General features: G+C 32.4%; 1 protein-coding gene across 1 annotated transcript; it reads left to right on the plus strand.

The window, feature by feature from the left end:
• Nucleotides 1–16300: 16300 nt before the first annotated feature.
• Nucleotides 16301–19378, plus strand: LOC120081881 (galactoside 2-alpha-L-fucosyltransferase-like). The gene is made up of 2 exons (XM_039037054.1): nt 16301–16772; nt 17732–19378. The coding sequence occupies exons 1-2, from the start codon at nt 16508–16510 to the stop codon at nt 19180–19182; spliced, it is 1716 nt and encodes a 571-aa protein (XP_038892982.1). The 5' UTR covers nt 16301–16507; the 3' UTR covers nt 19183–19378.
• Nucleotides 19379–27282: the final 7904 nt, after the last annotated feature.

Consider the following 27282-nt stretch of genomic DNA (forward strand, 5'->3'; position numbering starts at 1 on the left):
ATACATTTTGTAGCTTTTGCTTGCAAAGATTTAATGGAACTCTTTCAACCTTTTAGGGTGGTTTTAACTAATTCTTGGAAACCTTCACTCTTGGCATGATTTGAAGTGCCTTGTTTTGTACTTGCTTCGTTTTACTAGAAGTCAAACACATACGAGATAATTGGAATGTTGGCCTATTCTATTATTTATTAGTTCTTCATATTATAATTATTATTCTTTTCTAATCCTCATGTTGTTTGTTCTCTTTTTCCTTCTATTTTATGTTAATGGAATTTGTTGTTCAAAACTTTGGATTTGTTTGCTATGTTTTTGTGCTTTATAATTGTTGGGCTTGAAATGAAAATGATGGGCTAATAACACACTGCACTATTGATCTTTTGGGCTTAATGAATCCCGGGCCCTATTCTGAATACCGGATACCACCTTTGTTTAACACACAAACACAAAACAATGTGCTAAAAGCACAATTCGTGTGATGAGAAATCACCACCCTACACCTTGATGGTTGTGATTAGAGATAGGCACTTCTTTAGTTTGTACAACTCAAATGACTATTCCTTACTTTTCATTTTGCAGAGAAAATGGAGTGAAAAGAAAGGAGAGAACCTGAGGGAGATGCTGCCAGAAAACGCATAGACGATGAGGTTGCTATCGTTTAGCCGATTGGAGGTAAAGCAAGAAGTCGTCTAGACGATGGAGGCTTTACTGAAGATTGTCTAAACGATGGGGTTCAAGTCGACGATGGTCTACGCGATAGAGGTGCCGAGGTACACGATCGATGGCTAAACACTACACGATCAATGGCTAAACGCTACGCAATCGATGGCTCAAAGGTAAACGATAGAACAAAGAAGATCGGAGAAGAAGATGAACACGATGATTTACTTGGTTCGGCCAAAGATAGTCTACGTCCACGGAGAAGCTGGCAGAAGTTTTTTTATTAGGGGAGTTACAAGATAAGTTGTAACCCTTTCTTGAAATCACTCTGTATTTTCTACTCTCTCTCTTACATTTACATGTAATTACAAAGTGTATATTAAGGTAGCTTGAATGTAACTGATTTGTAACAACCTTGAAGTTTTTTTCACCTTTTTGTAATAACAATCTCCACCTTGAAATAAACTTCAAGTGTTTCTTCAGCTTCTCTAAACTGACTGTCTTCTTTTTTAACCTCTGCCTCTCAGCTCAAACCCTATAATATCAAGGCACTTCTGAAGTTTGAGCTGAGTGATTGTCTTTGTCAACATGTCAAAGGCATTCTCGGAGGTATGTACTTTCAGAACTTCAACCTGTTTTGCTTCTATCTGTTCTCAAATGAAATGATATTTAACATCAATATGTTTAGTTCTGTTATGGTACTGAGGATGCTTAGATAAATGTATGGTGCTCTAATTATCACAAAATATCTTCACTTTATTCTGTTTGATCCCGAAATCACATAGGAGACCCTTTAGCCATAGACCTTCATTTATGCCTCTGAAAAGGCAATAAACTCTGCCTCAATAGTAGAAAGGGCTACTATTGATTGTAAAGTAGCCTTCCAGCTTAGGACACACCTTCCATATAGGAAGATATACCCTGATAATGATCTTCTCTTGTCTAGATCTCCAGCATAATCTGAGTCAACATACCCAATCAGCTCTGGTTCACTATCTGGAAGCTGTTGGTACATTAGTTTAGCATTAGAAGTACCCTTAAGATACCTCATTATCCACTTTGTTGCCTCTCAGTGCCTTTTACCCAGATTAGCCATGTATCTACTCACCAGTCTAGTAGCATAGGTAATGTCAGGTCTTGTAGACACCATTAGATACATTAAGCTTCCCAAACTTGGGAATAAGGGACTATTGATATTATCTTCTGATGTTCAATGTCAGATTCTGTAGGTGAATTCTCTGCTGAGAGTTTGAAATGATTATCTAGAGGAGTAGATACTGATTTGGCCTCTGTCATGTGATACTTCTTTAACAATTTATGGCAATACTATGACTGATCAATGCTTAGAATACTTGTTTTTATAATGTCAATGCCTAGTATTCTTGTTGTATTGCCCATGTCTTTCATTTCGAATTCTGACTTGAGTAAATCTTTTACTTTATTTAACTCTTTCATAGTTTCTCCTGATAAAAGCATGTCATCCACATATAGTAACAAGTAGATAGGATGAGTGTAGGAATCTGTGTTTATGTAAACACAATTGTCATAGGAGCTTTTATAAAAGTCATTCTTCTGTACAAAATCACTACATCTTTTGTTCCAGCATCTAAGGGACTGTTTGAGGCTGTAGATAGACTTTTTAAGTAGGCATACAGTCTTCTTTCCCTTTGACCTCATACCCCTTAGGTTGGCTCATATAGATAATTTCCTCTAGGAAGCCATGAAGAAAAGCTGTTTTAACATCTAGTTTCTCCAGCTCTAGGTTATTTTGAGCCACAATAGATGACAACAATCTGATAGAAGTCTGCTTGACCACTGGAGAAAATATCTCATTGAAATCAACACTCGACCTCTGTGTAAAACCTTTAGCAACCAACCTAGCTTTATATCTAGGTCCTTGATCATTAAGGAAACCTTCCTTCAATTTGTACACCCATTTGGATGCAATTGGCTTGCATCCTTTTGGCAAAGGTGTCAACTCCCAAGTGTTGTTTCTTACTAGTGAATCAATTTCTTCATTCATTGCGTCTATCCACAACTTAGCTTTAGGACAACTCACTGCTTCTTCAAAGGTCGAGGGTTTTGAATCATTAGATAAATCAAAAGCATTCAAAGCTAAGTAGTCTTCATACCTTGAAGGTGGCACAATAGTTCTTCTCTACCTATCTCTAGCTAGGCTGTACCCTCTCAAATCTGGTTCTTCTTGCTCGAGATCAGTAATGTCATCTTGTACTTCTTCTTCAAGATGAGGTAGTTGATCAAAAGGTGATTCAAAGCTTGAAGGATCAGAACTAGGGATAAGAATTTGCTCCACCTCAATTTTATCATTCTTCATTTGAGGTGCTGAAACATTAGAATTAGATCTCTGCATATACATTTCAGTAGGGTGCCACATTCTAAACCCCTTAACACTTTCTGTGAAGCCCAAAAACATACACTTCACAACTCTAACAGATAATTTCCCTTTACTCTGATGAACAAAGCCAGTGCAACCAAACACCCTTAGGTTATTCAGATTAGGAGGTTGTTTGGTCCACCTTTCTTCAGGGGTTAGAAGGTTAAGAGATGCATGGGGGCATCTGTTCAGTGTATAGAAAGTGTATGAGGCTGCTTCTGCCCAAAACTTCTTAGGAAATATAGCATCTGACAATAGGCTTCTTACTCTCTCCATTATTGTTCTGTTCAATCTATCTGCCACCCCATTTTGTTGAGGTGTATACCTAATTGTCTTGTGTCTAGTTATACCATATTGTCTACAAAAAACATTAAACTCCACTGCACAGTACTCAAGCCCATTGTCAGTTTTTAGACACTTAATTTGACAATTAGATAATTTTTCAACCATAATCTTCCATTCTTTGAACTTTTCAAAAACTAAATCCTTAGATTTAAGGAAATAGATCTAACTTTTTCTAGAATAGTCATCAACAAAGGTTAAGAAATACCTGACTCCACTTAAGGACAGAAAAGGTGAAGGACCCCATAGATCTGAATGCACATAGTCAAGAATGGCCTTGGTTGTGTGCTGAGCATTCACAAAACTCTGCCTAGTAGTCTTCCCTATCACACAATGGTCACAAAAGGATAGGCTTTGATGAACTCCCTTAGGTAGAATTCCTTGATTGGCAAGAGCTTGTAGACCTTTAGCACTAATGTGTGAGAGTCTTTTGTGCCAAAGATCTCCTTCAGTAGGCTGCTTCTGAGTCACAATCAAAGCTGAGTAAACTTTCTGAACTCCTTGAACAACATACACACCATTAATCTTCACCCTTCTAAGGATAGGCTTACCGTTCTTCAAGACTTCACAGTAGCCTTCCTTACCTCTGTATTTACAACCAATAGAATCAAGCATGCCTAGTGAAATTAGATTTCTCTTCCGCTTAGGCACATGTCTGACATTCCTCAATAGCTTGACTGTTTCATCTTCAAGTTTCAGTGAGACTGAACCAATCCCAACCACTAGACATAAGTTATTATTACCCGTGTAGACAGATCCTCCATCCAACTCTCTGTAGGTACTAAACCAGTCTTTATGGGGTGTCATGTGGAACGAAACCCTAAATCTAGAACCCAATCTAGGTTCTTATTAGTTTATTCTTCTACCTTCCAATTAGAGGTAGCCAAAGCATCTGAATAGAAGTAAGAGTCCTTACAAACTGAGGCTTCACCTGACTGATTAGGTTGGACTTTCTGTTGAGGTTATGATTGCTTGTTTTTCTGCTCATTCTTCCACTTCAAAGTTCTGCAATCCTTGATTAGATGTCCAAGTTTTTGGCAATATTTACATCTAACCTTGGATTTTTCTTTCCCCTCTTCAGTTGAGCTTTGTTTTCCTTTTTCCTTTTGACTTATCCATGACAAATAAGCCCTCTGCACTAGGTTTGTCTTCCTTGCTAGTTATAAGCTCCATTTCTCTAATTTTGAGAGCAGAAATAAAAATATCAGTAGTTAGGGAATCTCTCCCATATTTTAGGGCAATCTTCACATCTTTATAGGAATCCGACAATGAGTTGAGAAGCACAAATACTTCATTATCTACCCCAATCTTTTCTACTTGAGTCTTGAATTTAATAGTTATACTCTTAAAATCATCTAGATTCTCTGTCAATGATTTAGAAGCACTCATCTTGAAGGTAAAGAACCTTTCCCTTATGAAAAGTTTGTTAGGCATATTTTTAGTCTCATATAGCTCATTCAACTTGCTTCACATCTTAAAAGTTGTCTCTTGGTCGATCACTTGCCTTAGAACACTGTCAGACAAGTTTAAAACCAGTGTTCCATGAGCAATTAGCTCCATGTTTTCTTTTTCTTCTTCTGTTACAGTGATTGGCAGCTTGGCTGGATCCTCTAGGGCCTTATGTGCCTTTTTTTTGTCCCAAGATAGCCTTGACCTTGGCTTTCCATAAGCCAAAATCGCCAGAATTTTTCAATATCATACCTTGCTACTGCCATATTTGTTTTAAATTCTAACTGAAAAGCTCCAAGATTTTGCTTCTTTAGAATCTTGACTAATCTTGAAGCTTTCTTGCAGGCTCTGATACCACTTGTTGGGCTTGAAATGAAAATGATAGGCTGATAACACACTACACTATTGATTTTTTGGGCTTAATGGATCCAGGCCCTATTCTGAATACCGGATACCACCTTTTTTTAACACACAAACACAAAACAATGTGCTAAAAGCACAATCCGTGTGATGAGAAATCTCCACCCTACACCTTGATGGCTGTGATTAGAGATAGGTATTTCTGTGGTTTGTAGAACTCAAATGACTATTCCTTACTTTTCTTTTTGCAGAGAAAACAGAGAGAAAAGAAAGGAGAGAACCTGAGAGAGATGCTGCCGAAAATCGCCTGGACGATGAGGCTGCTATCGTTTAGCCAATTGAAGGTAAAGCAAGAAGTCGTCTAGATGATAAGGGAAGAGTCATCTAGACGATGGAGGCTTTACTGAAGATCGTCTAGACGATGGGGTTCAAGTCGACGATGGTCTACGCGGTAGAGGTGCCGAGGTAAACAATCGATGGCTAAACACTACACGATAGGTGGCTAAACGGTAAACAATAGAACAAAGAAGATCGGAGAAGAAGATGGACACGATGATTTACGTGGTTTGGCTAAGGATAGTCTACGTTCCACGGAGAAGCTGACGAGAGTTTTTTATTAGGGGAGTTACGAGATTGATACAAGATAAGTTGTAACCCTTTCTTGAAATCACTCTGTATTTTCTACTCTCTCTCTTACATTTACATGTAGTTACAAAGTGTATATAAAGGTAGCTTGAATGTAACTGATTTGTAACAACCTTGAAGTTGTTTTCACCTTTCTGTAATAACAATAATGTCTCTTATTCTTTGTGGGACTTCATTAGGATTGTGGTGATTTTCTTGACTTCCTTTGTATTGGTGGCTTTTAATACATAAATCAAGTTCACTTGCATGATGTGGGTGATTTTTGTTGGCTTTTGTAACCAATTTGGCAAAGCATTAGAAGCGATCAATAATTGGTTTGGATACAAAAATTAGAAGTGTATGCGAATCTTACTAGAGTATTTTTATATTCAATAGTGTTATGTTCTTTGTTGTAGTATATGTGCTTTATTTTTTGGTCTTGAATGGCACTTAGGCACCATTAGTGTAGTTGAATACTAGGACTATGTTGTAAAATAATTTGGATAGGTGAGTATTGTTCTTCTTTTTATGTGTTATGAGCTATGTGGAGGATTGTCATAAATCTATTAAACTAATGATAGCTTATTTATTTATTTTTGTGCAAACACATTTGATTAATGAGTTTGAGGTTTCTTTAATGGGAAATATACATTCCTTTTGTAGAAATCGATTAAAAGACACTAATCGGACAATGTGATGTGAAGACTATATGGTGTAACTCAAAGAAAGTAGGGAGGTTACTTTATTTTTTTTATTACTATAATGTAAGTTGGAGTGTTGTAGTGGTTAAAAAGTTATACTACGAGTGATGTATATATATTTATACTCTTACTTGATGTAAATGCACTTGCATTACAAGTTTATATAATTGAAGTTGATTTTACAAATATTTGAGATAATTTGTCTTTTAAAATACTATACAAGCTATATTTGACTTTCATAGTAGTACAAATGCAACAAAAAAATATTAAAAGTTGCTTCCTATATATAACAGCAGATACTACAATGAGATTAAATATGTTATATATATTTATTGCATTTTTTTATGCTATAAAAACTGTTATTAAACGTATTTCATAGCATTTCTGTTATGTAATGAAAAGTTTTCATAACCCTAAATTTATGCAATAAAAATGGAATTTTTATAGCTTATTATGCATTAGAAAAACGCTATGAAAACTTGGAGACTTTCAATAACATTAACTATGACAGTATGCCTAAAAACTCTATGATATGTTTTTTATAGCATTTTTTCATTGTTATACAAAACTCTATTAAGAAAACCATAACGTTTTCGCTGATGCTATGAAAAATTTCATAGCGTTGAAAACATGCTAGCAAAAATGGACTTTTTATAGCACATTTTATTGCGTTGAGAAAATGCTATGAAAAGCCTATGACTTTCAATAATATTGCCTACAACAGCATTTCAAGAAATGGCATAAAAAGTTTACGATAGTGTTTTCAAAGCTATCATATGTGATATTTGTTATAGTGGAAATGTAAGATAATTAAACTCTTATTATGCAGTAAAGTAAGCGCCGTCAGGTGTGATAAATCGTCTCGTAATTGAATCGTACCAGAAAAAATAGACATCTAATAGAGCTGGTCCATTCATTATTTCTCCCTGTACACAACGATCATGACGTGCACGTCAGTACGATATATATCCTGCGTGAATTTGATGTCAGTCTTGGTTGTACTTACTTCTCAAATCAATCTAATGTAATGTCGGGAGTGTATAGCACAAAGAAGGAATCGTTTCGCACATACCAAACTGTCTCAACACACGATTTGGTTGATGTCACTCTATTATATGGAAGCATATAAAGGGCTAACGGTCAACCAAATGTCTTGACCATCACAACAATAATCAGGTAGTAATAACCAAATATTTTGCGTGTATAGCGTCCAATTATTCTGGGGAAAAAAAAAAGAATAATTAGACACCCAAAAGTTTGTATATTCATTTGTTATCTGATTGTGCATCAGTCGGTCAAATATTTGTCGTTATACTAGCAACATATTTACTGATTATTTAGAGGCAGCTAATATACCACTCCATCTAAAAAATTTTAAAAACACAATTAATTTATTTTATTACATAAAATGATAATTGAATAAATACATAAATAAAATAATATCTAGTACTGAACGAACGATGACCCGGGGCCGGTAATTGGACTTGTGTTGTTATAATTTTAAATTTTTCATAAGCTCATACTTGTAGCAGTATCAATGGCCCCACTATTTCTAATGCTTGTGTGTTAGTAGCATGCTATTTCTAAGCAAATACCATATTGTTAGGATTCACGCAATGCCCATAGAAACCATGACCAACTGGACGAGTTCTCTCCTTCAACAATAACAAAAGCAAGGGAAAATATATGTCAGTTTGCATCAATAGTCAATAATTTTCCCTTATATTTTTCGTACAGATAAATTCCATCAATCTGAATTAATTGTCTATAATATTTGAACCTTTCTCTTGCAGGACCAAAGGACCAGAAAACTCGATCAAAAATAGTCATACGTGGCACATCAGACGGAAGAAATACCAATCCGATCATGTTTCAGAATTGTAATGCACAACAACATTCAACCAATATAGAAGCTCTAAATATGATTTCTTCCAATCACCAAACACAACAATCAATGTTTTTCTCTTAGCTTGCCACATCCGTCTATAATTAATATTATACCCATATTGTTTTTTAGCTACTTCTTGAAGTAAAGCCACAGGAACCCCTGGATCAGCTCTAACCATATTTTGAATTTCAATACTCATAAAATTTGAACCAAGCTGTGAATGATCTTGTGCCAATTCTGAGTACAAACATGAATGCTCCATTTCAAGTCTAGTTTTTTCAAACATCCCATGAGTTTTACGCCGACATGCTCGTAGCCTCCAATCACAACTATCCTTCCACTGTTTGCATCTCACATACCAAATATCTTGGTTTGATTCTACTACAACAATCTCATAGTATTCTATCACGTAGTTTTTTTTTTTAACGACCAGTTGTAGATCTTCTTTAGTGTCAAATAACATTCCTTTTGTATTAAATTAGAATTATTTACACATCTATTCTTTTCCTCCAATGTTGATCCTCGTTCACAGGTTGAATTAGTAATGTTCCAATCTATTTGGGTGAGCATCACTCATGGTACTAACTCACGATCATGTACTGCACTTCTATCGTTTCCAAATAATTCATTAAGTTCTACGTCGATATCACTGTCTCAATCATTTCCAAGTTCAAGAATGACTAAACCTTCAAGATGCATTGACATATTTACTCAAATCTTTACAAATGCTATAGTTAACAAAAAAATACGTTAATACTAACAGCCAATCCAAAATCAGTCCAAAAGATAATTCAAACTCTATTTTATGACCGGTCTAAAAAGTTTTTTTTCTTTTAAACGATTCAAATAGATCAATTAGATCAAAACTCCAAATAGTCCAAATATTATTTTATGATCAGCCCAAACAATCCAAAGTTATAATATTAAAATAAAAAAAACAACTGCAGCCCAAATGTTCAGTCCAACTTATAATATTAAACTACAAAAAAAAATAGTAAATAAATAAAACAATTCAAATCCTACACAATACTAGATCTATGGAGCATAATCCCAAATTTTCAACCACCAACACGATTTAGTGGTCCCAAAAGCAGCCCCACAACCTACTCCCTTCACTTTTTTCCGCATCTCAAAGTTCCTCCCTTTCTGCCTCTCTCACAGCTGCCATCTGTCGCCTTCACAGTCGTCGTCTGCTATCCGTCGTCCACGATTACCTGGTCAACACTGCATGCCTATACATGTGGTAGTTTGTGAGTGGCACATCACTCCCAGATGTGGTAGATTCACGTACTGCAAAGGAAGTCGTGGATCCCGTCCACGATTTAGGGATAATCATGTACCGGGTCCACGATTCCACTACTTTGTTTTTATCAATACTTTCAACCCAGCCTTATTTTTGTTAGTAATTATTAAAATATCATTATTTAAAAAAAAAAACATTTATTTACATCTTTAAATGCATTAGTAACTAATTTGCTATATTTTGCAAATGAATTATTTTCTTAACTTCAAATTCACATTGATACATATGAAGATCTAAATGAGACAATAAATATGCATTTCATGTAATTTCTTTTTCCAACTTCTTAGTTCCTCCTCCTAATGTTGGAAATTTGTTTCATTAAAATGACAATCGGCAAATCATGCAGTAAATTCACCACCCTTCAAAGGTTTAAGATATTTAATAATTGATGGGGAATCATATCTAACATATATTCCTAACCTTCTTTGAGGACCCACCTTAGTACCTTGTGGTGGAGCAATTGGAATGTATATTGCACATAAAAAAAAATTCTCAAATGGAAAATATTTGGCTCATGGGCATATGCTAATTGCATTGGCGAATACTTGTGATAAGCTACTAGCCTAATATGTACAAGTGACGCACATGCAAAATAGCATGACCCTATACAGATGTAGGAAGCATAGCTCTCATAATAATCTAGCAATTAATTGTAAATGTTTTATAAGTGATTATGCTAAACTATTTAGTGTATGAACATGAACTATAGGATGTTCAACACTTATCCCAATTGACATATAATAATATCAAAAGCTTGAGATGTGAATTCACAGCATTATCAAGACAAATAGTTTTAATTGTATAATCAAGAAATTGTGTTCTTAACTTAATTATTTGAGCAAGTAATCTCATAAATGCAAGGTTTCAACTCAAAATAAGCACACGTGTGACTATCTACTGGATGAATCTATTAATACCATAAAATATCTAAATGGTCCATTTGGTGGGTTAATAGGTCCACATATATCACCATGAAATCGTTCTAAAATGTAGGTGATTCAGTTCTCACTTTAGTTGTTGATGATCTAATGATTAATTTGTCTTGAGAGCAAACATCACATGATAATTTATTAGATTGAAGAATCTTCTGGCTCTTAATGGATGTCCATGTGAATTCTTAATAATTCTTCTCATGATTATAGGCTCTTGATGACCCAATTTATCATGCCAAATAGTAAACATATCTGGATTTATGAACTTGAGGTTTATTGTTGCATATGTTTCAATTATATTCATATATGAGTGTGATATAATCCAAAAGATAAAGTAGGCAAAATTTTCATTATACGTTTTTCATGTGAGACAGTAGATATAATATAAAGATACTCCATATTATTTTTACTATCAGTCTCAATATGATAAGTACTACAACATATATCTTAAAAATTTAGTAGATTTCTCGTTGTTCGACTAGAGAACAATGTATTGTCAACGATAAATTTTGTTCCTCTAGACAAAATAATATTTATTTTTTCAAATCCTCCAATTAGGTTTGTAGGATCTAATATTGTATTTACTTTTGCTTCCAGCATTGTCAATTTGGAAAAATATTTTCTACTTGTAAGTATTGTGTGCATAGTTGTATTGTCTGCCAGACATAAATCTTCAATTTTTAGTCATTCAACATATGGAAACTATTCATGATTTTTTATTAAACAAAATAATTACATAGTGAAACAAATTTTGGAGTATTAAAATCAACCTTAGCTTAAAAAAACATGAAAGATCGATAGATTCTTATAGAAAAACAACATTAATCTTGGATATTTTCAAAATCAAAGGAAGTCCTTGTCATTCCATCAAATGGGCCGATTTTCTATTCAATATTTTCGAAAAGTACGTCACGTCCAAATTTGATATATTGGATTAGTCAAATATATCATTATCTGATAGGCAAAATTTGTTTCCACATTTTTCTTTTTTTTCCTTCAGGGAAGCTTGATAGAGATTAACTAAGTGTTCTGACACACGACAAGTACATGACCGACGCCCAGTCATTCCGCATCATAAGCATTTATTTTCAACACTTTTTGAACTCTTATCTTCAGGAGTTTTTCCTTTATAACCATCATTTCATGTGGTTCTCTTGAAATTTGGATGATTATAATAACCTCCACGAAAAGAATAATTATTTTTTCCTCTACCGTGGTCACGACCTCGACCATGATCACAACCTTGACCACGATTATTCAAATTTACTGCATTCGCTCTAAGGAATGATGTTATTCTAGTTGGCTGAAATTCATAATTTTTCGTCAATAACTCATTATTTTGTTCAGCCACAAGAAGACATGAAATTAATTCATAGTACTTTTTAAAGTTCATCTCTCAATATGGCTACTACAAGAACATATTCGAGACATAAAATGTAGAAAATGTCTTTTCTAACATATTCACATAAGTAATTTTCTCTATGCATAACAAAAATTTGGAATTGATTTTAAATATAGCGAGTTGTAATCAATTACTTATTTGAAATCTCGGAATCTCGAATGCATCCATTCATAATGAGCTTTAGGAAGAATAATGATTTTTTAATTATCATATCTTTCTTTCAAATTATTCCACAAGATGTGGAGATCTTTTACTATTAAATATTCCATTTTCAATCCCTCGGATGAAGGAAAATTATGACTTTTGTCTTTTCTTGACTGGTCATTGTATTCCCTTCGTTAACCGTTTCTTTCAGGTTTATAGCACCCAAATGTATTTTGGCATCAAGCACCCATGACAAATAATTATTACCATTAATGTGAAGGGATGTGAATTCTAATTTTGTAAGATTTTTCATGGTTACACTATCAGAAAGAAATGTATTTATATTAGAAATTTAATATATATTGAACATACATTTAATATCACCAATTATAACGAAACAAGAAAAAAAAAACCTATCTTTAGCAAGGGAAACGACAGAGGCTCATGTTGGTAACGTATTGTGAAATTGAGGAGCGAAACGAGGCACAACAAAAACATGAAAATCGATATAATTAATATAATATAATATTAAATATATAAAATAAATAACTAAAATTTAGAAAATAAATAAATAGGATAATATGAAAATTCAAAGTGGAATTATGAAATAGATTTTCTCACCAATGTGCATACTTTCAATATCCACATAATGCCACTATTTATAGGCAAAATGACAAGTAGGTAGTGGAATTATATGGACACTAAGGATGTATAATTTCAAGACACATAGACAATATGAAGAATAATATACGAAAAAATGAAAGAGTGACAAATGGCTTTTAGGACACTAAGCATTGGGCATCTATGTTTGTAATATATATAATACTCCCTCTCAAATGCTCATTACATATATGAAATATGTCTCGTTAAAGTCTTACTAGAAAAAAAACCTAATAGAAAAAAAATCTAGGGAAGGAAAAAAGTACTACTCTAATAATCTCGTTTCTATTTTTAACTTTATTATTTTTCTTATGCCGAAAAGAACAACTCCACCCTTATATCTCTAAGTATGAAAATTATAGATTGATACAAGCATAACTTAGTGCTAATTAACAATTTCACAGTACTATTTTCTTAAAAATTGAATGTTTTTAAATTGTTTTTATCCCACTTAGAGAAAAAAAAGCATATTATTTTCCTTTTTCTCATTCTAGTAAGCAAGTCAAGTAGGGAGAAGTCATTTCATTTATTTTAATATACTTAATTGTCCCAATGGTAACCAACAATTTTGAATTGGCATTTAATTGATGCCGATTCGCTTCTTCTGTCAATGCCCTTGTCTCGCCATCACTTGTCGGACGGTGACCTATGTTTTAAGAATTGGAGGGACCATATATGAAAAGAGGGACCATATGTGAAAATAATCATAAATTCTGAATTCAAATTTTAAAATTTTAAAATTTTTTTTAGTACAACGATCGGAATGGAGAATGAAACTTTTAATTCCTGATGGAAAAAGTCATATCAATTATCATTGAGTTAAATTCACTTTGACTATTCAATTTTAAACGTTTTATATCTACTTTGGTGTACCACTTTAATGAGTATAGTTGATTAGAACATAACCCAATAGATAAGTTACAAATTATCATTTTAGAGGTCGGTGATTTGATTACCACTTTTATAATTGTTGAAGTGGGGAAAAATACTGCAAAATATATCTATTTTAGCTATTGAAAGCTTCATTTGGTAACCATTTGGTTTTTTGTTTTTAGTTTTTGTAGATTAAAGTCTATAAACACTTTTTTCACATCTAAATTCTGTGTTTTGTTATATACCTTCTACTAATATTTTTCAATAATCAAGCCAATTTTTTAAAACTAAAAAAAGAAAAAGTTGTTAAAATTTTATTTTGGAAATTTGAAATTTGGCTAATAATTTAACTTTTCTAATGACAACTATGGTAAGAAATTGAGAAGAAATTTATTTAAATTATTATGTTTTAATTCTTCAAGTTTAAAGAGTAATTATTTGGATCATTGTTACTGCGATTTTTTTAGTACAAATAAATAAAAGTATGAGAACCTCAAATCTCAAGAAAATAAGTACATGCTAACCATCGAATTATGATCACCTCTCCATCTATTATTTCAATATTTACAAATGGAGAACATAGCTTAAACTTCAAATATATATTAATGTTTTTTTTCTTCGACGAGGAAACAAAATCACAAACAACCGATAGAAATATATCATGAGACGATAAAAAAATAAAACACTTTGGATAAGAAGGAAGAAGAAGAGAATGTGCATGCTCTTTCAACATCCTATTTGCAAGACAATGAGTCAAAAAATTGTGTCAACACTTCAAATGGGAGAAGGAATAGATCCTAATTCAAATATCATAGACTTCACATTCTCGATGAAATAGGAGACTTCCAAAAGGTCTGAAGATTCATCATTGAGGATATCAACAACCTCCTAACAATTAGACTTAATCATTATATTATGCACGACATTACTTCAAAAATCCTAACTGTACTATATTTGGGGATGAACTTGAAACTAGCTAGTCTCATAGTTAGCCGGAAAAGTATGTACTAAATAAAAATAGTGCTATTTTTTTAAAGCCTAAAATCAACCTATGTTTAGAAAAAAGATGTAAAATGAACATTAATATATAGATTTTATTATTTATGAAATGAGCTATAAATTACATCCAATAACAGATAATTATATCTCTAATCTTAATTACTTGTCCCCATTTTACATCAAATTCCCTTCTCTTTTTCTATTTTTATTGCATTTGTTACTGTCCAAATTGGCAAAGAATTGTCCATGGAACTGACATTTTGTCCCCTCTAAGCTTTTGATCGTTGTCTTTAAACCCTTTTCCCAAGTCCAACGCTCGACATCACTACAGATTTTTCGTAGTAAATCGACTTGAATTACTGGGTTAATTAGATAAGAGGGGTAATTTTTGAAAAAAAAAAATTTAGGGAAGGGAAGTTGTTTAGAAATAAATTAGGAAAATGGTGTTGTATTTTTGTTTTTTAACGCACCCACTTCTTTAAAAATAATAATAAAAAAATTCCATCTATTTTTTTTTTTGTTATCTTTATTTCATTTTTTTCCTTTTAAACTGTTTTTTTAGTATTGAGATTGTCAAATGTTATTTTTTTTTATAAAATATAATTTTATTTCTAGATTTTTAGTTTAATTTCTATTTCACTTATATGTTTTAAAATGTTTTATTTTTAATCAATTAATTTTGAGTAAATTCTATTTCCATTTAATTGAATTTTGAGTTCTATTTCCATTTAATTGAATTTTGTTTTAGTTTGGTCTATAAAATTTAAGATTTGCACTTTAACCTCGATATATCATCATATATACACTACTAAGTACTATAATTAAAATTTAAAAATGTTACAATTTTACCATTGAGTTTTTTTTTTTCGAGGTAATACTAGTAAGATTTAATGTTTGTTTTAATTTTTAATTTATAGGTTTCAAGATTTACACTTTTAACTTCAATTAATTTTGATAAAATATATTTTTTATTTTTAAATTTTAAGTCTAATTTCTATTTGATTTGTAGGTTTTAAAATGTCATATTTTTAATCAATTAATTTTGAGTAAGCTTTGTTTCAACTTAGTTTCAAGGTTTCACAGTGTTACAATTTTATCTTGAGATTTGAATTTTGTTCCAATTTGATCTTTAGATTTCAAAATTCACACTTTAACTTTGACACTAAATACTCAGTTTCATCATTTGACATTAATGTCAATTAATTAATTTAAAATAATTCTATATGAAACGAAGTTTTAAATTTATTTTTTAATAGTGATGAAAAATATAACTTAATTAATTATATTTATTTAAAATTAACTAATATATATTACTATTAAATACTCCCATCTTTAATCATTTTTCATCAAATATTAATAGTAATATAAATATTATTACTATTAAATACTCACTTTCACCTTTAAAAAAAAAAAAAAAAAAAAAAAAAAAAAAAAAAACAGCATTTTCCTACTTTATTTCTAAACAACCCCCTTTCCCTAATTCTTTTCAAAAATTACCTCTCTTATCCAATTAACCCTGAATTACTTGACAAATCAGTGTAGATTAGTTCAAAATCATGGGGTTGCTTTATATTCCGCTTAGTTCCTTTCTGCAGTCAATGCTGAATCAATGGCGATACCGACTACAAATACTAACAATTGAATCATCTCGCCACGTTTGTTGAACTCTGTAGAAATTTAAACCTATACCCATTTTGCTTTCCTCTCACTTCGTAATCGAATCGAGCAAAACCTGAAGAAATCCAGGTTATTCCACATTACCCATTTCGAAATTTTGAATGACGAGAGCTTTTAGAAGACGAACTTCGTATTCAAGGTCCATAGATCGCCTCCGATTCCGGGCATCGGTGGACGGTGCTACGAAATCTGGATGCATCAGAGATATGAAGCTGAAGGAGATCTTGACTACTTTGCTTATAGGTCTTCCGTTGTTTGTTTTTGCTGTTTTGATGCTTAGGAATCCGGCGGTGGATCTCTCTCTGGGTTTTGCCGAAGCCAGAGTATTGGGAAGAGTGGCCACTAATAGCGGTTCTGAGAGTTCAGGTTAATATTTTCATGTGATGGGTAGTGAAAAACCTTGTACAGTTATCTGATTTCTTTAGCTATAGATCTTGCTAAAATTTCCATCATTAATGTCTATGATTTGTAGTTGCTGGCCCTTTGAAGATTAAGTTCTTGGACTGGTTTTGTTAGCTCTGTTGTCTTTGCTGATGTTATGAATATCATTATTAAAGCTCTTTGGTTGGTTCTGCATCAGAAACATTTGTACAGTTATCTGATTTCTTTAATTATAGATCTTTCCAAAATTTCAATCATTAATGTCTATGATTTGTAGTTGCTGGCCCTTTAAAGATTAAGTTCTTGAACTGTTTATTTTAGCTCTGTTGTCTTTCCTGATGTTATGAATATCATTATTAAATCTCTTTTGGTTGGTTCTGCATATAGATGCATAGAGCAGACATTTGGGTTTGTCAGTTTGAGAATGAGATCTGAGTTGTACACATTTCCATAGAATCTTTAACATTTTCCAATTAATCTCTTCCTTCTGTTGCAATCTTACATCTTTAAAATGAATTTAGTTTTTTCTAGCTCAACTGTTTATGGAGCTTCTCATATAATTACATCCTTAAAGAAAACCATTGATAACCCTTTTTGTCAATATTCTAAGAAACTCAACATGAAATCTTTGCTTATCATTTGTCTCGGTTTCTTTTATCTATATTGCATCTTGCATGTTCTTAAAGTATACAACTTAATTCATTGTTTATGAAAGTCCTTTCACTATGATACGTCCATTTTCTGAGTAATGTTATGGCATAAGATAGACAAAATCACATTATTAAGATTTGTGGATTCAACTTCATATCTGATTATCACAGGAGAGGGAACAGAAACTTTGGAATTTGTGCATTTTGAATTATACAAGTCTATAATGAATTGTAGTGCTCATTCACTCTTTTGATTACTAGTTCTCTTCATTTTTCCATGTTTTCGATTTATAGGTTCAGAAAACGGTTTCTCTCAACTCTCCAATAGAGACAAACTTATTGGAGGTCTTCTCATTCCTGGATTTGATGAAGGATCATGTTTGAGCAGATATCAATCCAGTTTATATCGAAGAACTTCAACCCACAAACCTTCTTCTTACCTCCTCTCAAAGCTTAGAGACTACGAAGCACTTCATCGGCGGTGTGGTCCCCATACGAAACCATATGATAAAGCAGTAGAGCAACTCAGATCTGGCAGTACTGTTAGTTTGACAGAGTGTAAATATGTTGTGTGGATGTCTTATAGTGGCTTGGGAAACAAGATACTCACTTTAGCTTCTGCATTCCTCTATGCCCTCCTTACCAATCGTGTCTTGCTTGTCGACCCAGGGAAGGATATGGCTGATCTATTTTGTGAACCCTTCCCTGAAAAATCTTGGTTGCTATCAAATGACTTCCCCTTGGTGGATCAGTTCAGCAACTTTGATTCAAAATCTCCTAATCGTCATGGAAATATGCTTAAGATGAACACTCTAAACATGTCGTTAGAATCACTCCCATCCTATCTGTACCTGCACTTGGCTCATGATTATGATGATCATGACAAGCTTTTCTTCTGTGATCAAGAACAGGCTCTTTTAGGAAGGGTCCCTTGGCTAATACTGAAGACAGATAACTACTTTGTTCCTTCTCTCTTCTTGATCCCATCTTTCAAGCACGAACTGAGTATCTTATTCCCCCAAAAAGATACCGTCTTCCATCATCTTGGTCGGTATCTTTTCCACCCATCGAATCATGTTTGGGGACTAATAACGAGATACTACAAAGCATATCTATCAAGTGCTGATGAAAGAATAGGAATTCAAGTAAGAGTGTTTGAGAGTGAACCGGGGCCATTCGAACATATAATGGATCAGATTTTAGGCTGTACTCTAAAGGAGAAGCTATTGCCTGAGGTAGACAAGGAAGGCTTCTCTTCTGTTCCTTCGGAACGCCCAAGAGTAAAAGCTGTTTTGATGACATCTTTAAGTTCTGGATATTATGAAAAATTGAGAACCTTGTACTGGGAATACCCGACTAAAACCGGAGAGGTTATTGCAGTTTATCAGCCAAGCTACGAAATGTATCAGCAGACAGAGAAGAAGACTCACAATAGGAAAGCATGGGCAGAAATGTACCTTCTAAGTTTAAGCGATGTATTGGTGACCAGTGCATGGTCAACATTCGGGTATGTGGCTCAAGGACTCGGCGGATCGAAGCCATGGATTCTTTACAAGGCCGAGAACATGACCACACCCGATCCACCATGTCGTAGAGCGATGTCAATGGAGCCTTGCTTTCATGCTCCTCCATTCTATGACTGCAAGGCAAAAAAAGGAATAGATACCGGTAAAGTTGTTCCACATGTAAGACATTGTGAAGACATGAGCTGGGGGCTTAAGCTTGTTCACCATGAGGATTTATAACAACATTCAGTGACTTGTAATGAAATTTGTCCCCATGCCTTGCCGTTTTATTTGAAATGCAATTTTCCCCCTAATACATGAAAATAGTAGAACTACTTGAATGAAATATTAAACTTAGACCTTTTTTTTGGCCTCTTTTAGAAAGAGGATGTTACCTCATACATACACTTTAAAGGAGGTCAAAATGTTTTAATTACTGAAACTGGATTATGCTATAAGTTAGACAATCATATGGACAGGGTCACAGGAGCATTGTTTAAATCTATGAAGTAGACCATTACCATTCAATTACTTTTCATAGTCCCCTAGAAATGACAAATTATTTTACATATGGTATCCAACAGAAAATAGCAAAAATCATATGAAATTTAGTTTAACACTAATAAATTATGCTTACGAGGGAATGCAAAGGAATCGTTCTGGTACTGCCCTTTGTCGTATCTGCTCTCTTTGTTTGAAGTTATGAGTACCTGAATGATATCTTTTGCAAGCTTTAGCTGTTTTGTTCCTTCTGTGTTTTAATCCATACCTCAGGTTTCTTTGATATATTTTTGAAAAACTCAGTTAGTTTATACTTGATGATAGACTTTATTTTTATTTTTTTTTATTTAGTTATTCACTAGAGCAATTATGATCTGGAAGTTGATCTGGGGCAAGTGTTCGGATCTATTATGACATAGCCATGAGGCGCTCAACGGACCTTTTCAATCTTATAAAACCTTTTTCCGGATTTTGAATTGACACAAAAACAAAACAATTTTTTTTTGTAGAACCTAATGAATTCACATATCTTCATTAGAAGTTCCTAAATGGAACTACTTTATGTCTTACATAGAATATAAAATACATTTTCTAATGTATCTCTGTATCATTTACCCCTACAAAATACCAAAAAAAATTGAACGATCTTAAATTAAAAGGGATATAATGAAATTCCTTGATTGGTTCTTCACTGAGAAATTATCCCTTTTATTGAACAGGATTACCAAATCATTATAAAAGAGTTAAACTTAGTTACCAGTTTAGCTTCTAAACTTTTATATTTCTATCTAATAGCCTCTGATTTTTTTTCTTTTTTAAATTTGTCATAAAAATAAAAATAGAAAAAACTTAAAAGAAATATCTAAATTATTTAGTGGAATAGATCTATAAATTTTAAATTTGTATTTGATAAGTCCTAGACCTATTCAATATTTTTTTTCAAATTTACAGGTTTAATAGATACATAATTGGAAGTTCGGTATTATATTACAAACACATTTCGATTTCATGCTTAGTAGATTCGTTAACTTAGACTTGCAGAGTTGGAGTCTTGAGTGGTGAAATTACCTAATGACCCTTATATAAATAAATCCTAGTTCCTCTACTACCGGCTTTTACACGTTAATTAGAATTTAAAAAGTGGGTCTCATAAATTAATTAACAATTTTGATAGTCCACTAATTTTTTTTTCTTGCTTGCAACAATAAAGGTGTAAAAAGAAAAATACTATTATGTGTAGTCCATTACAATACATTGAGAGAAAAATAAATGCATGCTATTCAAGTGTTTGCAGGAATGAGGGGGAAAAAATGCTTACTACAAAAATCTAGGTTTAAATATTATTTTGGTTCTTATACTTTTGGTTCATCTACTTTTAGAATGTTCATTTTGATCTTTATATTTTCAATTTTTGTTCATTTTGATCCTTGAATTTTTATAAAATGACCATTTTAATTTTTTAAAAATGAAAATGAATGGACAAAAAATGATCATTTTTTAAAAAGTATAACAATCAAAATGAACCAAAGTTTAAAATATAAAGATCAAAATGAGCATTTTAAAAACATATGGACCAAAATGAACTAAAGTTGAAACTATGGAGACCAAAATGAATATTTTAAAAATTAGGGACCAAAATGAATCAAAACAAAAAGTAAAGTATCAAAGTAGTATTTAAACCAAAATTCCATTAATATTGTAAAATAAGTTCTAAAGAGATGAGGAGCTAACAAAAATCTCTTCTATACTAAAAGGGAGCCAAAATGAGATAATTTTTGCATTCCTATTTTGCCCTTCATTCTTTGACATATATCCATTATACCCTTGAATTTTATGATTTTCTTTTCTAAATAGAATTAGATTTAATGGTTAGTTATGATTTAACCCAACCCTTCCTCCCTTTCATAATTCTTGATTTAAAGGTTAGTTAATTCTAATCCTTTTGTGATTGTTATGATGTATGTTCACATTCTCATCTAATTCTCACCCTTTAATTCTCTACCATGGGAGAATTTTACTTTTACTCTTCCCATTTTACAATCTCAGGAGTAGAAATTCAAATACAAATCCATGGTGGAATCATCTCACTATTACTTCTTGATTGAATGGTAAATTTTAGTTTTTCTTAATTCAATTTTGTTTAATTTTTAGATTTTTATCAAGAAATCTTGGATTGACATGGATTTAGTGGAAGAAAATTGACTTTTTTTTTTTTTTTTGTAGAAACCAAATCGCTTCCTTACTTACACAAATTAACTACAAACTATTACTTATTGATTGAGTGATAATTTTTAGTTTTTATTGATTCAATTTTGTTTGATTATTTAAATTTTTATCAAGAGAAAAACTTAAATATTGGAGTGGCATGGATTTAGGAAAGAAAATTTATTTTTTTTTTTTTTTTTTTTTTTTTTGTGTTGAGTCTTTCATTTGTAGAATCATCTATTGAGCAGTAAGTTTTTAGTTTCTTTTTTTAATTCAATTTTATTTAATTTTTTAGATTTCTATTAAGTATTTAGGAAGATAAAATTGTTTTTTTTTATTGAATCTTTCATTTATATTTATATATATATATATATATATATATTGAAGAAACTCAATTACTTCTCGTCCACTATTACTTCTTGATTGAGTGATATATTTTTACTTTTTATTGATTCTATTTTATTTAATTGTTTAGATTTTTATCAAGAGAAAAACTTAAATCTTGGATTGGCATGAATTTAGGTAAAGAAAATTGATTTTTTTTTTTTTGTTGAATCTTTCATTTGTATCCATTATTTTTCTTTCTTTTTCTTTTTCTTTTTTCTTTTCTTTTTTTTTTCTTTTTTTTTTTTTTTGTAGAAACTTGCTTTCATTACACAAATCTATTGTAGAATCATCTCACTATTACTTATTGATTGAGCGGTAAGTTTTTAGTTTTTTATTCAATTTTGTTTGATTTTTTAGAATTTTATTGGGTAAAATACTTAAATCTGGTTTGATAGATTTAGGGAGATAAAAGTGATTTTTCTTTGTTGAATCTTTCATTTGTATTTTTTTTAAATAACTCAATTGCTTCCTTACTCACAGAAATCAATTGTGGAACCATCACGCTATTACTTCTAGATTGAACGTTAAGTTTTTAGATTTTTTTTATTCAATTTTGTTTAATTTTTTAGATTTTTATCAAGAAAGTAGTTTTTTTTGTCAATTATTATTTTTTTTAATTTAAGTTAAAAGGTTTACATTCATAATCATTGAAATTACCACATCAATGTCAGATTTTGTGGGTTAAATCTTAATTAGATGGAGATTCATTTGATTAACAATATTTTTCTAAAAAAAATAGAGTAAGATTGAAATAAAATAAACATAAATTCAAATTGAATATAATATCGCTTGATATGTGAAATTAAGATATTTTGTCAATGTTTATAGCTTTTATTCTTCGGTGGGCTTAAAGAAAATAATAATTAAATCTCTAGTGAATATAACACATGGTGGCATCAAGATGTTCAAACTTCAAGTTTGATTTTGTTACTTAAATGAAATAATTGGATTGGATATCAAAATACATGTTTTTGAAATACTTTTTTTAGAATTACTTATTTGTTGCCTTATATATGAAAAAAAAATCTAAAAGAAATGAGTGACTAATTTGGGGAAAGTATTATAATATTATATAAAAATAATAGATGCCCATTAGTGTAATGCCTGAGTGTCATTTTCTCATTATCACATTATATTGCTATGTGTCATTCTATACATAGTGTCCAAGTGCACCACTTCCCACAAGTGGTCATTTGTGGATTTTGTAGCGATATTTACATTGGTGAGAATTACACTCCAATTTATATATATCCAATTTTATCATTTAGTTATTTTATTATATTTATTATTATTATATAAATATTGATGAAACAAGACGGGTAGGAGGGAAGTCCGTCTTGCACCCTATGTCCCCAGCTATTTACCCGGTCTTACCCCTAAAATGGGAAGGTTTATTGAGCCAACGCTGTTGAGCTGCTCTCACCCATGCAAATCTAAGGATAATCCCGAATAAACAAGAGTTCATAGTTAGCTCAGGATTGAGATCGAGTTACCTAGGTCATCAAATTTGAATTAGTCAGTTTTATATAGTAAACGGTATTATGAAGTAAAAGTGACTAAGTCATGGTCCAATCCTATACAAACTCATTGCATAAGATGCCCCCACTCACATATCTCTTATTTCAGGATCACATTGTTTGAACTAACTATAAAGTGGGTTGCATTCATAGTGTCCCCAGAACAAGGCGCCCAACCTTATCCCTATACTATAGACCATTTTAGTCTATATGCTCGAACTTGATCCATGTTTTATGTCATCACATAAAGTTCAAGTCTACATTAAATAGCCTCAGGACCTTAGTTTATTGGATTCAATATTATAATTTCAATAACAATTTCATCGTAAAACAAAACAGAATATGTTTATCAATTTACAAACTACGAGTTTTAGGACATAAAATCCAACAAATATATTATTATATTATATTTTTTCCATATTTGTATTTTCGTTATGCTCCTCAATTTTACAACACGTTATCAGCACGAGCTCCTGTCGTTTTTTCCGCTAAAGGTAGGTCCTAAAGATATATCAGTTTTTTCCTATTTGTTATAATTAATAAATTTAATGTTATTTTTCATATTCAATATCTATTAAATTTCGAACATAAGTACAATATTTTATGATAGTGCTGTCATGACAAACTTCACAAAATTAGAATTTGTCGCTCTTGATATTAACGGTAATAATTATTTGTCATGGGTACTTGATGTCGAAATCCACCTAGATGTTATGAATCTTGGGGGGACTATTAAAGAAGGAAATATGGCATCCAGTCAGGACTAAAGCAAAAGCTATGATTTTCCTTCGTTATCATATCCACGAGGGATTAAAAATGGAGTATCTTACAATAAAAGATCTCTGTATCTTGTGGAAAAATTTGAAAGAGAGGTATGATCATCAAAAAACAGTTATTCTTGAAGGAACTCTTATCAAAGAGAACCCATGAGCAGAAGCACGATCGATCCAAATCCATTGTGATAGAATTAAAGGCATTCACAAACAAACAAATAAGTTATGCATTTTCTAACAAATTACAACATGCGTTCATAAATAAATACAAAGGAAACGAGAGACATACCTTTGAAATACTCTTCTTCTAAAGACCTCTCGCTCTCGTGAAGACTTGAACCAGTAACCTCTCGCTGTTGCTACAACCGTCTAACCAAATCTCTCGTTGTCATTTAGATCACGAACAAGTAACCGCTTAGACACCACCACTCGGCAACCTTGGTATTCTCGGAGTGAGAATCTAGGAAGTGCGGACTCTGTTGGATTTGGTAGAGGGATAAAGGAAGCAACGATCAAACTATACGATCAAGCAAGTGGGAGAATTATCGTATAGACTTTGTGCTTGATCGTTTAGTAAAACTTAGCAGGTACACGATCATTTAGAAAAACAGGCTTGATCGCTTACACGATTGTTTAGTGAATCTTGCTTGCCACGCGATCGTTTAGTCAAAGCGCTAGTACACGATCGTTTAGACTCTCGCTTAGAAGGTTGTCGTACAGTCTCTAGTTAGCTAAACGATTGGTCATGCACTTAATGAAGCGATTACTTATAAAATGAAAACATTTTTCATTTTATCCTTCAGTTATGAAAACTAAATATAACCTCCCACTTTCACGCACTGTTAAAGGAGAAACCACCCACAATTGTCTCATAATTGTTTTAATTATAAATAAATATAATAACTAACTTATCATATTATCTTTATAACCTATAGTTTTAATATCACATCATATGTAACATTTAAACCATAGTTTTTTCTCCTTTATTCAATATAAATCATATTTATACCAAATTTCTCCAATTAATGTATCTCATACATCATGTCAATTATATCACATCATATAATATATGATCAAATTTCCTCTTGTCAATTTTAACACTTCAAACTGACCCAAAAACTGATTCTCAACTTGAATTCATTGAGCTACCAAAGGGACCTTATGGATCTGTAGCTTAAAGCTCCAACAGTACGTGAATAGCTGACTAAACTCTTTAATCACGAGATCTACCATCCATTAACTGCTGGACACTCCACTAAAGACCGACAGCTGCACTCTTTTCACTACAGATATGTTTTTGTGTCCATCAGATATAACCAGTCAACAATACGAACCCTTCACAGATCGCTCATAAGTATAGTTGGGCCAATTTACCTTTTACCCTTGTAGTTACATCTAACTTCTTAAGTATCACTAATCCATCTAATGAACAATACATCATAGTCCTACTATGAGTGGACACCTATCGGGCCATGAGAAGGTGTGTGGTGCCACATCGTTCAAGTCCCGGAATCAGCCCTTAAGGGAGTAATCTATCTACTTACCTCTGCTTCTTGGGAAGGAGTGAATTTCATCTTGTGTAGCTGAGTTTCCAGCTCCCCAATCAGACGAATCCCCAAAGTGGTAGGTTTGAGTCGGCAATCTGGCCACTCGCACCCATGTAAATCAAAGAACCGCCCTCATAGGCAGGAGTTCCCAACTCACTCAGGATTAAGGCCATGTTACCTATGGTCATCCTAGTGAAATGAAAGTCTCTGTCATGAATAGCATTACATAATGAGACTAAACACTTTGTGATCCAGTCTTATACAAACTCTTTTGTATAGAACACTCCCGCTCGCATGTCTCCACATGAATGATCAGGATTAGACCATCTATAACACGTCACAACACTTGTAACTATTTAAAAAGCGGGTCGTATCCGTTGTGTCACCAGGATAAGGTTTCCCTCTTATATTCATATACTACAAACCATTTAGGTTATCACTTAAGGCATGATCTACTTGTATATCTCCACATACATGCTTAAGTTACAACGATAACCAGAGATCTTAGTTTATTGGTTGTGGTCAATGCAAATAAAATATCTCATATTTCATAGACAACAGTGAAGAAAATATCTCATATTATTACATCACAAGCGTTTGTTCAAACATGCATTTACAAACTACAAGACCCTACAAGAGTTTAGGGCATCAACCTCAACAATTCTTCCTAAAGCTCATTATGAGTGGATGCACTTGAGGCTACAAGATTTCAAATAAGTAAGTGATTATAATTCCACATTATTTAAAATCAGTTCAAAATTGTTGTTATGCAGAGAGAAAATTACTGATGTTGATATGTTAGAGAAGAGATTTTCTACATTTCATGTCTCAAATACGCTCCTGCAGCAGCAATATCGAGAGAAGGGTTTTAAACATATTCTGAATTAATTTCATGTCTTCTAGTGTCTGAACAAAATAACGAGTTATTGATGAAAAATCATGAATCTCGACCAACTGGAACAATACCATTTCCTGAAGTGAATATTGTGAATTTTAATAATAATCATGGTCGAGGTCGAGGTCATGACCGTGGAAGACGAAGAAATAATTATTATTTTCATGGTGGTCGTTCTAATCATTTAAATTTTAAAAGAACCACACAAAATGATAATCACAAAGAAAAAACTCCACAAGATAAAAGTTCAAATAGTGTTGAAAATAAATGCTTCCGATGCGGAATGGCTAGACATTGGTCACGTACCTGTCGTACATCAAAACACTTAGTTGACCTCTATCAAACCTTCCTGCAGAAAAAAGAGAAAAATGTGGAAGCAAATTTTGCATACCAAGATAATGACATATTTGACCCATCCCATACGACAAATTTAGATGTGGCGGACTTCTTTGAATCTCCTGAAGAGAAGATTGGCACAATTAGTGGCACATTAAGTGTTTCTTTTTACTTTGAAA

The sequence above is a fragment of the Benincasa hispida genome, chromosome 7, assembly GCF_009727055.1.
Source record: "Benincasa hispida cultivar B227 chromosome 7, ASM972705v1, whole genome shotgun sequence".
NCBI classification, from domain to species: domain Eukaryota; kingdom Viridiplantae; phylum Streptophyta; class Magnoliopsida; order Cucurbitales; family Cucurbitaceae; genus Benincasa; species Benincasa hispida.

Bases quoted from the DNA above. Each gene is read 5' to 3' on its own strand.
- LOC120081881 (XM_039037054.1), top strand. From the start codon at position 16,508: ATGACGAGAGCTTTTAGAAGACGAACTTCGTATTCAAGGTCCATAGAT. The intron at 16,773-17,731 runs GTTAATATTTTC...TTCGATTTATAG, and splicing joins TAGCGGTTCTGAGAGTTCAG to GTTCAGAAAACGGTTTCTCT.